At 42.2% G+C, this 13,403-nt stretch overlaps 1 protein-coding gene across 28 annotated transcripts in view; it reads left to right on the forward strand.

Moving 5' to 3' along the window:
* The window catches only part of DMD (dystrophin), a 1,136,032-nt gene extending 1,123,829 nt beyond the window's left edge, over nucleotides 1-12,203 (forward strand). For 22 of the 28 annotated variants that reach the window (XM_086879790.1, XM_086879801.1, XM_086879781.1 and 19 more), the window contains one exon: nucleotides 9,725-12,203. In XM_086879790.1, the coding sequence (XP_086735916.1) occupies nucleotides 9,725-9,822 (98 nt within the window). In that variant the 3' untranslated portion in view covers nucleotides 9,823-12,203. Of the gene's footprint in view, nucleotides 1-3,468; nucleotides 3,501-9,724 lie in introns of all 28 variants that reach the window. The other 6 variants (XM_086879793.1, XM_086879785.1, XM_086879788.1 and 3 more) reach the window with 2 other exon arrangements.
* Nucleotides 12,204-13,403: the final 1,200 nt, after the last annotated feature.

The following is a 13,403-nucleotide window of genomic DNA, read 5'->3' on the forward strand; positions in this document are numbered from 1 at the left end:
TTCTGTGAATAAAACTCAGAGAGGTATTTAGGGGCAGAAATTCTTAAACTAACAAGCTGGTGAGAGACTTTCACAGATTTGCAATGCTGGGCTCCTGCTGGGAGATAATGAAGAAGTGGGAGCCAAAACTGGTTAGAAATGAGGCTGTGATGGCTTAAAAGAGCTAAGAGGCCATGACATAATGTGAGAACATTTGGACAGCAACTGGTCCTCACAATTTCACATGCTTAACACAGTTGTGGTGTGGTGCAGTGAAATTGCAAGACCCCACAGCAATAAATGAATGGCACTAAGAATAGCACCCTTTTTGAGGAGGTTTTTTTTAATCTCAGTCACATTAAAAGACACCAGTCACATTGTCTCCTCTCACTTGTGTGTGAGCCAGGCTCTGTCATGAATGGGACTAACATCCTAACTGGAACTAGCAACTCTCAGCAGTACAAATAATGCAGTTTCTCTTATTCTGACAGCAGAATGTCTCATGATACCCTGGAGTTACTGTTCTGTGGAGTATTCTGGAAATACTCTTCCATTTGAGATGCCCTGGCCTCTTCTGGATTGTGTCACCTTCTCTGTGCTGTGGTCCTGCATCCCACCACAGTGAGCCCAGGTGGCTGAGAGCCCTTCTTGCTCCCCTTTTTGCACAACAGAACTGATCTGGCTGAGCTTAACTGCAGATGGGACGGTGGTGGGGTGGACTAGGTCTTCCCTGTTTTATAATGCCCAGTTCTGGTGCAAACTGAGAATATGGTAATGAATCTAATAAAACTTCAACAGATTTTTTTTTGTTGTTGTTTTGAGAAAAAAGGCTCTTTTCAGACCCAGATGTTCCTTTTTGTGCAGCCTGTCCCTTTCCTAAGCTCAGTGAGAGGGGCAGTGCAGTGGTTGCTTTGTGCTCTCTGTTTTGACATGGATCTGCAGAGAAGTTTTTGGTGGTACCTCTGCTTTCAGGTCTGATGTGGTCACTCGCTGTGTACCTTTGCTGTGATGCAATGCCACGTCGCTTTCCAAAAAAAAATAAAAAATAAAAACTCTTCTATTTTGTAAGGGCAGGAAGTGTTGATTTGAGCAGAAATAATAGATAATTAAGCACCCACGGATTGCGTATCAGTATTTTGATGCCTTCCAGAACACAAATTTTCAGAACTGCGGCAATACAGGCAATCTTCTTCCTCTGCAATTTATGCCAAACCATACTCCTTGCCTTAAAACTTAGAAACACACATTCATTCATATGCAAAGAGGAAAATAACGTAAAATCCATTAAACCCTTTTTAATCTTCCTCCAGAAGAAATTAGCTGTTGCTGTAGCAGCGTGGATCTTTGCTGCATTTAACAAATTCTAGGGCTGATTACTCACCACAGACTGTCCTCACCAGCTGTTTTGTGTGGTGCTGAGCTACCCCAGTTTACCTTCAAATGAGTTCATTTTCAAGCAGAATCCAGTCTGTCTCATGTAGATTTAAATTAAACACTGTGTAGCTGCAGTTGTAGGTGCTTGTGCAGAAAGGAAGGCATTTCTTAAGACCTCCAGTGTTTTGCTTGTAGGCAGTTCCTTTTCTCTTCCTGACCCAAGCTAAAGTGTGGAGCCAAGCTAATTTCCTGCTGGGTCCCATTCCTGCCCCAGGACTCTTTCAGACCAAGCTGTACTATGCTGCAGTTTCTGGAATCCTTAAGATGACCTAATCCCTGGGGCTATTCTTCAGAAAAAGACCAAAGTATGCAATAGATTTTGGATCTTCTTTTCCAAGGATTTTCTGTTACATGATTGATATTGGTGAGATATTCTCATCTCCCCTTTTAGAAAGTATTTTTTTGGGAATTCGTGACTCCTGATAAAAGTGCCAGAGGAGATCTCAGCCTGTGTAGACACACATGCAAGTTCTAGAAGGTTAGGCAGGCCTGTGAGGTGGAGTCCTTAGAACTGAAGTGACACCTCTCCTGGCCATCAGGCCCTGGTACCTCTGTGCTGCACCAGCACATGTGGTACACACATCACTGGAGCAGAAATTTCACTTAGGAGCAGAATAAAAATCCATGTGCAGAACACATTGTTATTGAACCTATTGCTATCATTTTTAACAGGAAGTGTGCTGCTGGGGAGAGGGAGAGGGGCAGGAAGGGACTGAAACTTCCTCTGCTCAGTAGATGGTAACCTCTGCTGTCCAGGCTCTCAGAGGCTGCCCCAGCCCTTTCCATTGCCTGGAGTCTGTGGGAGCTGTGGCTCAGACCTGTGCTGGTCAGTGATGCCATTCCTTCCTCTGCTCTCTCCTCTCCTGTACTGCCTCTGCTCAGCTTAGCTGTGCTGTTGGCCCTTGTTCTGCAACTTGTGAAATACCCATAAAGCTGTTTATTTCCTCTCTTCCTTCTCCTGCAGGCTGCCATAGAACAAAACTCGACAGCAGTTAGTTTACTGTTGTGCTGACTGGTGTGTTCTCCCATGTGTCTGTCTCTCTCCCCAGTGTCCCACACATCATTTAAAATTGCATCCTTTACAGTAGCTCTGGGGCAAAGATCATCCTACAGCATCTGCTGCAGTGACTTTCTCCCTAGGACTGCAAGCCTGGCCACGGCAGAGCTGCCAGTGGTGTGACAGTGGCAGTGGGACACTGCTTCTGGAGACAGCGAGGCTGTTACTGGCTGTGTGGTGGACAGGTGGATAAAGGGGGGTTTCTGCTGTTGATTAACACCTGCCTCTCCTTTTCTAAAAACAAATATGCTATGAGAAGTGTTTGAGAAGAATCAGCATGATCAAAGTACGTCTTCTGTGAAGGCTTGTTAGGAACATCTTTGCAGCTAAACGCATTATTGACTCCATTTTGGTAGTACTTGAACATGATGAGATACCTTCTCTTTTTACCCTTTTTTACTTGGACTTTTTTGCTCTGCTTCTCCCTCCGTGCCCTCAGTTTTACCCTGCTTGCAGGTCAGCATGTTGCAAAAATATGTTGCAATATATTTATCCTAAATGTGAGCATGTTGCATTCCAGTGTACTTCTGTAGGTGTGGAATATGTGTGTACACATAGGCATGTGTATCAATGCATACCTCAGTGTATGCAGGCCACAATGCAATGTAAAGTGTCAGGGTAAATTAATTTGATGTTGGATTAAAATGTTTTTACCACTTAAACTTATTGGTAGAAGTGAATTCAGGTCTTATCTGCAGTCCTTATTCTCAACTGACAGATGTGCAAGTTGGTGTTAGTTTTCTCAAGTGTTTTTGAGAGGTTAAACCAAGCCACAGTTACAGATCTGTTGTTGAATAAATCAGCTCCGAATCACCAGTGGATTTCAGTGCACTTTTGGTCTTTGTTTAAGCAGAAATGCATTTTTTTTAATGTTAAATTTCTAAATGGAAATTGAAGTGTCTTTTACAGTATAATATATATATTCATGTGTGGTTTGTTTGTTTGTTTTTTTCCTTTCTTTCTGATATTTATTCCACTTCCTCCCTCTGTTCCTAAAGGAAGAAATGCCCCTGGAAAGCCAGTGAGAGAGGTTAGTGAGATGCAGGCTCACTGCCATGGCTTCTGTTTGTCACAGCTTGCTTTCTGTGCCCAGCATGTGTGTGACACAGCACGGGGTTGCTTGGGTTTGGTGAAGGGTGGGGTGGTTTTATTTTGCTTTATTTTGTTTGGTTTTGCTGAGTGCATTCCCCATGTGTGCTGTAACAGTGGTGTACCTCTCAACTTTCAGTGGAGACAATGTCAGCTCAGGGATCTGCATTTTATTACACACTCCCAGAGGTGGAAAATTGGGAATGGGGGGGTGAAAATAATACATTGAAATTAAGCCTCTGAATGATAAATGTTGTCAGTAAATATGCTGCAGTCATTGACTTATGCTCTGTTGCTCTTGTGTGTGAGCACAACAGGGAGACTGAGGTCTCTTGCTGTTCTGCTTACAAACTCACAGCTATATTTACATGCATGTGCCAGTATACCAACCATCATCTCCCGTGATTAAATAGTTTTTTAATAATTCCTTAGAAATACGAGAGTTGAGAGGTATAAGAGATTCAGGTGTTTTAATTTCCTGATGTACTATTGCAGAATGAAGAATGCTACTAACATTCACCAGCTCCACAGTGTTGTATTCAGCAATGCAAATGGGCCATGGTTTTCACTGTGCACTTCAGACATGGTTGGTTTGATGCAAAATAGGTTTTGGAATTTGTGTGTCGCTGCTCATTAATGGAGGAAAGCATTTTGCACTGTGTTGTCACAGCTCCTTTGAAAGCATTTCCAGAGAGCCTTGATTTTTCCTCTGTGAAGCTGCTCTTCACTCGCCAGCCAGATACAGCGTTTGAAAGATGAATTTCTGGTGAAAATTATTATTAAAGATAAAATATTCAGAGACTGCCTGAGTGCAGTTGCAGTAGCTGTGAAATGACCTTTTCTGCACAGAAGACGTTCGGTGTGGATGAGGCAGGAATTGAAGGGTAACCTGGTTTGCAAACTTCTGCTGGTACAGAGGGAGGGCTCATGGAAACAGAGGGTACTGGGGTTCTTAGCAGAGCTGCTGTGGACCCCCAGTCACTGACAGGGTACCCTGGGAAAGCCAGGATTTGTCCTGGTGTGGTGCATTGAAATACAGAGGTTCTCTGCTTTGGCTGTGGGCTGGGGCAGGTTCAGCTATTTCAACGTATAAGATTTTTGGTGCAGATTAAGTCTGTCCATGAATGGCAGGTCCTCTCATATGGATCAAAAAGGCACCAGCAGACTGTACCAATCCAGAAATTTTATAGGCAATACTTCACATTCAGCCCTGTTTTTTCTCAGCTCATATACTCTGAGAACTGTTCTCCCATTTAGCAAAACAGGTCATTGATTTCCACTATCTTCATTCATATTTATGCGTATTACTCAAAAAAAGCTTCTTCTGCAGAGGGCATACTCGATACAAGTAATTAACAAAAAAAAAAAAATAATTAAAATCTACCTGGCCTGATTCCAGCAGTTTAACCCCTAAAACTTGACTTCAGTGAACTACTCTCTGCTCTCTGGCTGAGTTTGTGCTCACTAATGGTTCCAGAGGGACCCTGGTAAGTTGGAGAGCTGAATATAAAATGCAATTGTCCACCTGCTTATGAAGGATGTGAGCTAAGGTATAGAACAGTTTCTGCTATAGGTGTGAGCCTGTATGTGCAAAGGCAGATCCTGTGGTTTAAAACCCACCTGGCCAGGTTTTGATTCCATTACTCACTTTTGGTATTGTCTTTGTGTGTAATCCCATGGATTTTGTGGCATTACTCAATATGAATAAGGGTATCAAAACCCAAGTCACCAACAGGAAGAATTTTTCTTTTGTCAGTAAAGGGTTAGAAATCTCTTCTGCTAGAAAAGGCTCTGCATTGTGCTGGGATTTCTCAATTTACTTTCCATCCATTCTTTCAAGTCTGAATGCTGCACATTTATTTCTCTGACAAGCTGTATTATAAGATTGGTATTCTGTTACTGTGCCCACACCCATGGGCCTTGATTCCATTAGAGTCTCTAAAGTAGATTCAGCAGATGTGAAACACATCGTTCTCTGTGTGACCAGAAGTGAGGTAGTTAGTGTCTGCAGAAATAGGTGTCTTCTGCTCTCCAAGCAAATGGCAGCTGTGCATTTTATAAGTTGAAGTTAATACTGTCCATGTCCATTTTAAGCTTTATTGCTGCGTTTCAAAGTGTCTGCTAGGTTTTTTTCTTTCACAGCAGCATTTTTCAACCTTTCAGTGCCTCAAGCATGGATAAGACTTTCTCAGCTTTAATGTTAAAAAAAGAAAAATGGAATTAATGCCTTCTTTGATAGCATTACTTTAGAAATATGAATAATAATGGAAAGTTCTGATTTTTATTTTTCTAAGTGCTTTTAGGACAGTATTTCTCCCGTTTGCTTCTTAATTAAAAATGTCAATGTCCCACATTTCAGTACTAGAGAGGGCAATTGAGCAGCATTCAGTGGCAGCAGCAGAGCCCTATGGAAGCAGTGAACTTGAGAACTGATTTAGGTTCATACACAGAAGAGGGTGTACTCATTGCACATACAGTACCAGGAAATCATCAGGTCTTTTGTTCTCAGCTCTTTGCAGTCTCAGTTGACCAGGCTGTTACTCCCATGTCCAAGAGAGGCAGAAACCCTGCTGGCAGTGCAGTGACACCCAGCTGAGGCTCTGCCAGCTGTGTGGCTGGAGCACCTGCTCCTCTGGCATGTCCTGCCATCCCTGGGCTGTCCTGGAGACCGTGGTCCCCCTGCTGCTGCATTTACAGTCCAGCTGCCAACACAAACTGCAGCCTGCAGTGCTTTGTGGTCATGCTCTGAGCTCTGAGCTCAGAAGCTTCAGAGAAGACACAAGTGTTCAGTTCTGCAGAGGAAATTAAGACCTGTGCAGGAGAGGGAGTGTGGATGTTGTGGGGGAGAGGGAACTGTATCTCCTTAATCACTGCAGCACACATCTGTGCAGCTTTGAGGAGGGAGGTCAGATTTGAAGCATGGTTATTTCAAAAAATAGCATATCAATTAACAGAGAAAGGAAAAAAGGTATTATTGCACATTTCTGTAATTTTTAATTATTAAAAAGTACCTAGGGATTCGTGGATCCATAAGGACTTGTAATTGCCTGAACAATGTAACAGTTTATACCTACTGTGCCATATGTCTGAAAGGCTTTTTGTGTGTTTTTGGTTGAAGATACGCTTTCTAAACCTAGCCCTTTTTGACAGAACAAAATAGTAATAATTTCTGAGGATGCAGTTTTGCAGTCTGGGTTGTTCTAAGCCTACAAAAGGGTGATCAGTCTTCCTGGGAAGGAGCAGTATTGAAATGCTGAAGGGCCCTGGTGTTTCCCAGAAACAAAAGACCACAACGAATCTGAATGCGAGCCCATGACCCCATGGGCAGTGTCTCACAGCTGGCTACCCAGTCACAGCATTGCTCTGGTTATACCAGAGGGGTGTTTTCCCATAAACTCAGGGAGTTTCAGTCAGAGTTTCAGGTGAGTAGAGCAGCTCAGTGCTTCTGCTTGCACAAGCATCTCCCATATGTTCTTGATTTCATGTGGCTTCAGCAGATTTTCACGTGTGATGGTGTGAGTTGCTGGATTGATCTCAGTCTGCATGATGCCAGTGACAGAGATTATCCCTTACAGCTAAAATAAATGTGGTAGGATACATTAACTTTAAAATAAACTATGTTTTGACCAAAACTTGGCAGGAATCTTTCATACGCAGTTACTTGTCATGCTGATGAGGAAATTACAAGGTTTTGCTTCAGATGAATAGGATGGCTATACATTTATGATGTATGGATGAAATTGGTGATTGATGCATCTGTTTCTTTGCACATTAGTGTAGTTAGCAAACTGTAACCAGATACCAGAACCAAGTATTTTTTTTCGTATTGCTATCTCCCAAGCTGTATCACAGCTCACTTTGGGTAGCCTCTTGAATAGTTCTTGTTTAGATCCAGCCTAGTTCTGTATCATCAATACTAAATTTTAAAAAAAAAGTAAAATAAAAAAATAACTACCAAAACTCTACCAACTTTTTTTTTAAAAAAGTAGTATTTGAATGTAGAGGGTAGTAGTAGTTCCCCAGAATAAAAAAGCTCCTGAGTTTGTTCAGCCTGGAGAAGAGGAGGCTTGGGGGAGACCTTCCAGTACCTTAAGGGCGTTTATAAAAGGGAGGGAGAGGGACTTTTATTGGGCAGATGACAAGGGGCAGTGATTTAAACTGAAAAAGAGCAGGTTTAGACCAGGTGTTAGAAAGCAGTTAACTGAGGGTGGTGAGCCACTGGCACAGCTTGCCCAGAGTTGTGGAGCCCCAGCCCTGTAGGCATTTGAGGCCAGGTTGGATGGGGACCTGAGCACTCAGGTCTAGTGAGTGGCTTGCCTGTCCATGGCAGAGAGGTTAGAAACCAATGGTTCCTAAGATCCCTTCCAACTCAAACTGTTCTGTGGTTCTCTGAATAGTTCTAAGGTAAATTCTATAAAAGCTGCTGAACTAAGATCACTCCAAGCTCTTACTGTAGAGATGTCAGCAGTGCATGACTACCATGATACACAAGCGTTGGGAAGAGGATGATGAGTCTGATTTTCCCCACAGGGAAGTTTCATTCCTGTTGCAGTTGTGTCAGGAGGGAAAGGCACTGTGTAGGTATGCAGTGGTCAGTCAGGACTGTATGAAAGGTGTATCCTGGATGCCCTGGTCATGGCCTTCCCTCATTTGGGTGCTCCTTCCGCAAGGACTGTGGTGAGGACTCAGCATCCAGAAGAAGAAGAATTTCTGAGAACCAGAGTTGTGGGCAGATGGCATTGAACTTCCTGTGTTTTTCCAGACAAATATTCTATCATAAGTGCTCCCAGAGAGTAAATCAAGCCCACTCAGGCCAGGGTGACATACAGTTTTATTGAGTAATACTTCACTTCTTATAAATGTTCAGTTGCTGGCACTCTGCACTGGGGAGACTTCTTGAGTTGGAGGTCACATGCACTTTTTTGCATCTAAATAAATCTTTCTTCAGCAACTATTTTCTAACTCCTTTTTTAACTCACTTATGTGTTTGGCCTCAACATCAGCCTGTGGTGATGAGTTCAGTAATACAATTATGTGCTATGTGGAGTATAATTTCCTTCTGCCTGCTTTAAGACCTTCTGTCTGCTCATTCCTCCTTGTCCTTGTAAGAAGTCTTGAACACTCGGTCCTTGGTTTGAATGTTCATCTTGTAGGGTGCCTAGATCTCAGTCATGTTCCTTCAGTCATATTTTTTCATGAGGGAGACTCCGGATAAGGTTCAGCTGTTTAAACCATGCTGTGTCTGTCATTTGAGGTGCCAGAGGGTATTTGAGACAGTCATGAAAGTGAAAATCTCACACAGGACTTGAGAGAGACACTTTCATGAACAGCAGTGGGAGACCAGACAAGGCATGCCAGGGGCTAAAATGGCAATTTTTGGCAATTCAGTCTCCCCATCCTTGAGTTTATTTGGTTTCTAATTGTGATGAAGCTGTTTCTTACCACCCATCACCATTTGCTGCACTGATGACATGAGTGTGAGAAGTTGCAGGTTTCAGTTCCAGAATTGTACTTTGTGTTTATTCATCACTTTTGTGTAGGTGGTTGTGGTTATATCATCTTAGGACTTCAGAGTGGTTATGGGTGAGGGGAAATGCACAAGTGAACCCCTGCATAGTAGTTAGCTGGTAATTGTGGCATCTTTGTGCTGGACTGCTGTCCAAAAAGGAAAGCATATTTTAAAATTGATAGACTGAACTGAGCTACTTAGTTTGGTCATCATTATATCTATCTTTGCAGGTATCCTGCTTGCTTTAATGGTTTAGTTAATTACTGTTGATCTGTTTGTTTCTCTTTTTCTCCTCCATAGAACATTGTATGTATGCTCAAACACTTGCAGCATCAGTCAGAAACTGCAGTGATGTCAATGGACTTGTTGCTTTTGGTGACATTGATAATGATGAAGCTTCATCACCATGGGGGGTGATGGCTGATTGGCAGGGTGGTTTGCCATAGCCATTCAAGCCAGTATTTCTGTTAAAGTGTTGTACAAACCTGGCAGCTTTTGCTAATGACAACCTGTTGGACTCATCCAGGAGATGTTTGGAAGTCTCCTGTGGGGATGGCAGCGAGCGGCTTGTGGAGAGTGACGGATCTGGGAAGTTTCCCCACCCACGTGCTGCCACATCCTCTTGGTTTAATTTCCTCTTTGACTTTCTTTTTCAGGCCACAATGTAGGGAGCCTTTTCCACATGGCAGATGACCTGGGAAGAGCGATGGAAACCTTAGTGACCGTGATGACCGACGACAAGGTGTTAGAATAGCAAGATGTGTTTTACAACTTCAGGCGTTCCGCATGGTTTTTATAATATTCATACTACAAAGAGGATTAGACTGTAAGAGTTTACAAGAAAACAAATCTATATTTTTGTGAAGGGTAGTGGTACTATACTGTAGATTTCAGTAGTTTCCTAAGTCTGTTACTGTTTTGTTAACAATGGCAGGTTTTACACGTCTATGCAATTGTACAAAAATTATAAGAGAACTACATGTAAAATCTTGATAGCTAAATAACTTGCCATTTCTTTATATGGAACGCATTTCGGGTTGTTTAAAAAAAATTTATAACAGTTATAATGAAAGATTGTAAACTAAAGTGTGCTTTATAAAAATAATTGTTTATAGAAACCCCCTTAAAAAAATCACAAAAAAATATACTGAGGCAGTGCATTTGTTTAGTTTCATTTCAGTTCTGTAACAGCATCAGAGAGATTCATGTTCTGTGTTCTTTTCCTTGCCTATCAAAAATGACAAAAAGAAAAAAAAAGGTATTTCCTGCAGTGACACCAGAATAGCCACCTTACATTTCTCATTGGTTTAGTCTGACTAGGGCTGGCTTAGAAAAATAACCAAAAAACCTGAACTTCCAATGAAGGTAGTTGCATTTTATCTTTCCAATAAAATTAAGAATTACATGACTTACTGTCCTGGTTTTGGACAGCAACTAGCAATTACACAGCTAGTTTGCAATAATTAAATGAAAGAGCACATTACATGACAGAGCCTGCAAAAAAAAAAAAAAAAACAATTAAAAAAGGGAAAACTCAGAAGAAAGAATGAAAGAAGTTAATGACCATCCTGTGTGCCAGTGTTTCCTCTGCTGACTAAATTCCTGGATAGTTTTAGTAAAGGAACATAGACATTGCCTTACTGGTTTGGAGCTGGGGCTCGATGGCTCAGCAGGGCTGGGGACAGCTCTCCCCCATTGTCACCTTTGCTGGAGAGGAGAGAAGAGAGGGAGATGCTGTCCCCAGCCCCTGTGGCTCCTGACCTGAAGCACAAGCAGGGTACCCAGAGAGCTGTGTCCAGCTCCCAGTGCTGGTAATGAGCACGGAGCTCCTCCACCCTCTGGAAGAGGAGCCCAGAGCTTTCCACTGTCCCCGTCTCATCCTGCTGCAGCAGCCGGTCCCAAGGAGCTGTGGTGCTGCAAGCCACCTTTGGGAAAGGCTGTGGAAGAGTTACTGCTGTTCTTGCCTGGAATGGTGATCAGGTGAAGGTAGTCACACTGCTCCATGAATATTTATCACCAAAACAAAGGCCCTGATCCTTTCTCCTTCCTCATTTCTCTGTACAAGTAACCCCTGCACAATTAACAGTAACTGAGAAAGAGAGGAGCTGATAGAGAAACAGATTAGCCAGCTTGACTGCAGCTCTACGAGAGAGAGGTTTGGGTATGAGGTGCTGTCAGCAAAAGCTTTACCACTTCGTTTTCTTAACCAGCTTTTAATTTTACCATAAAATACATAGAAACACAACCATCTGACTTTATATTGCAAGAGTAAAAAAATCTGTTACCTCTTCTTGTATGAAGTGTAATTAAACTTGGGAAAGATTTTATTTTGAATGCTAGTTAACATTGAACATGGCTAGTCATGCTATTTCTACCTCACTTTGGTTTTGTGGTGTTCCTGACAATTACATATGACAATGTTACATCATCACCACGTGTCCATTGTGTGACCAGGTCTCATTGTTTAAGTAATAACAACAATGTTAATCATTTACAAAAAAAAGTACAATCCCCCCCAAACCTCTGCTTTCCTAATAAAGAGCTTTTTAACACTTGATTACAATAGGAACCCTCACTATTTCTCATGGCCTTTCTTATCAGAAGGATTAAATTGTGATTTGAGAAAGAGATGGGTTTCTTCTTCCCCCCACCCCTTATACTTTAAACCTTCTCTTCAGAAAAATTATGGAGTAAAAACAGATTGCACGATTGTTTTCATCAGGGTTTTGTTTTGTTTGTTTTACTTTCTAGATCTTAGTTTTGGAGTGAGTCTGTCAAAAAGTATTTAAAAAGTTGAAAGCTTTATTGCTGCTTTTTTAAGCATAATTTGGGAATTATTTCATATTCCTTATAATGACAAAGTATTAAACTGTAAAACATAATCAGTGTAGTTGAATACATAAATACCATATGGCATGTTATCTCATCGTTACTCAGTACTGGTTTATTACTTGGATATCATAATATATTGTGTTTTAACACCAACACTGTAACATTTACTAATTATTTTTCTAAACTTCTGTTTTACTGCATTTTTTCACAACATACCAAATTTCACCAAATATATGCCTTACTATTGTATTATATACTGCTTTACTGTGTATATCAATAAAGCACGCAATTATGTTAATAAAAGGTGCAGGAGTTTTTGTGGAGGTTCAGCACTCACCCAGCAATCCTTGCCATGCTGCACTGGCCAAACCCCTGCTGGCATCACCTCAGTGCTCAGCTCTCCCTGCTTTGGGGTTTCTCCCCTGCTGAAGTCGTGAACCTCCTGTGCTCCCCAAGCTTTTGGGGGCTTGGCCAGCCCCACGCTCCCTGCCTCATCCCTGACAGGGCCTTCAGACCAGATTGATTCAGTCCAACACTTGATAGTCTCCTTGCCACCAGGCATAATGCTAGGAAAACCCTCTTTGGGGCTTAGGGAAGTGTGTGTTCCCATCAGAGAGGGTGATCACACATCTCCCTTATCCAGGAAATGTGAAGGCTTTGATACCCAGACTCCACTCAGCTGTGTCACGATGCTGCCTTTGAGCTTTTGGTGGTAGAAATAATGTGATGAAAAATAACAAAACACAAAGACAAAAACAGTATATGTTTGCCTATGATTTTGATAATACAGTGAAGGAGAAGGTGGGAATTTCCTCATTTTATTCACTTGAGGAAATAAATACACATCCCACATCTGGTCTCCCAGACTCGAGTTCCTCTGGATTCACTCCTACATAAGTCAATCAGCGTGTGCTTTGCTGCACTGAAGTCTTCCCCGAAGACTTTACAATCCACAAAGCACAGCAGCCCCCCATGATGACTCTGTTGAATTCAATTAAGCAAGAGGGAGGATAGCTCCACTCATTTCCCCTGCACCTGTAACCCAATGATTTAGGACTCCTAACATCCCATCAACAAAACCTGGTGTTCCTGACTGGCTCTTAGGAATGTTTCCCTTAAGTGTGTTCAGCAAAATATCCTTATTTTAAGGACTGGTCAGTGTGTTTCCTTTGCTCTCTGGGCAGAGGGGAAAATTAGTTCTCTTTTTGTGTGCCTTGTTAATGTGCTGCCATTTACTCCTTGACTAGATAGATAGATAGATAGATAGATTAGATAGATAGATAGATAGATAGATAGATAGATAGATAGATAGATAGATAGATAGATAGATAGATAGGATACAAATCCTGAGGCCCTGCTGGCCAGGTCAGCAACCCTTTGGGGGTTGGAGGTTCCCTTCTCAACGAGGCCATTGTCTCCTGTGCTCCCCAGTGCCCAGCACGGTATCAGACACAGCTCAGTTCATGCTGCCCATCTGCTGCACAGCCCCTGATGGCCAGTGAG

Source organism: Cyanistes caeruleus, chromosome 3 (assembly GCF_971803275.1).
Source record: "Cyanistes caeruleus chromosome 3, bCyaCae1.hap1.1, whole genome shotgun sequence".
Lineage (NCBI taxonomy): Eukaryota > Metazoa > Chordata > Aves > Passeriformes > Paridae > Cyanistes > Cyanistes caeruleus.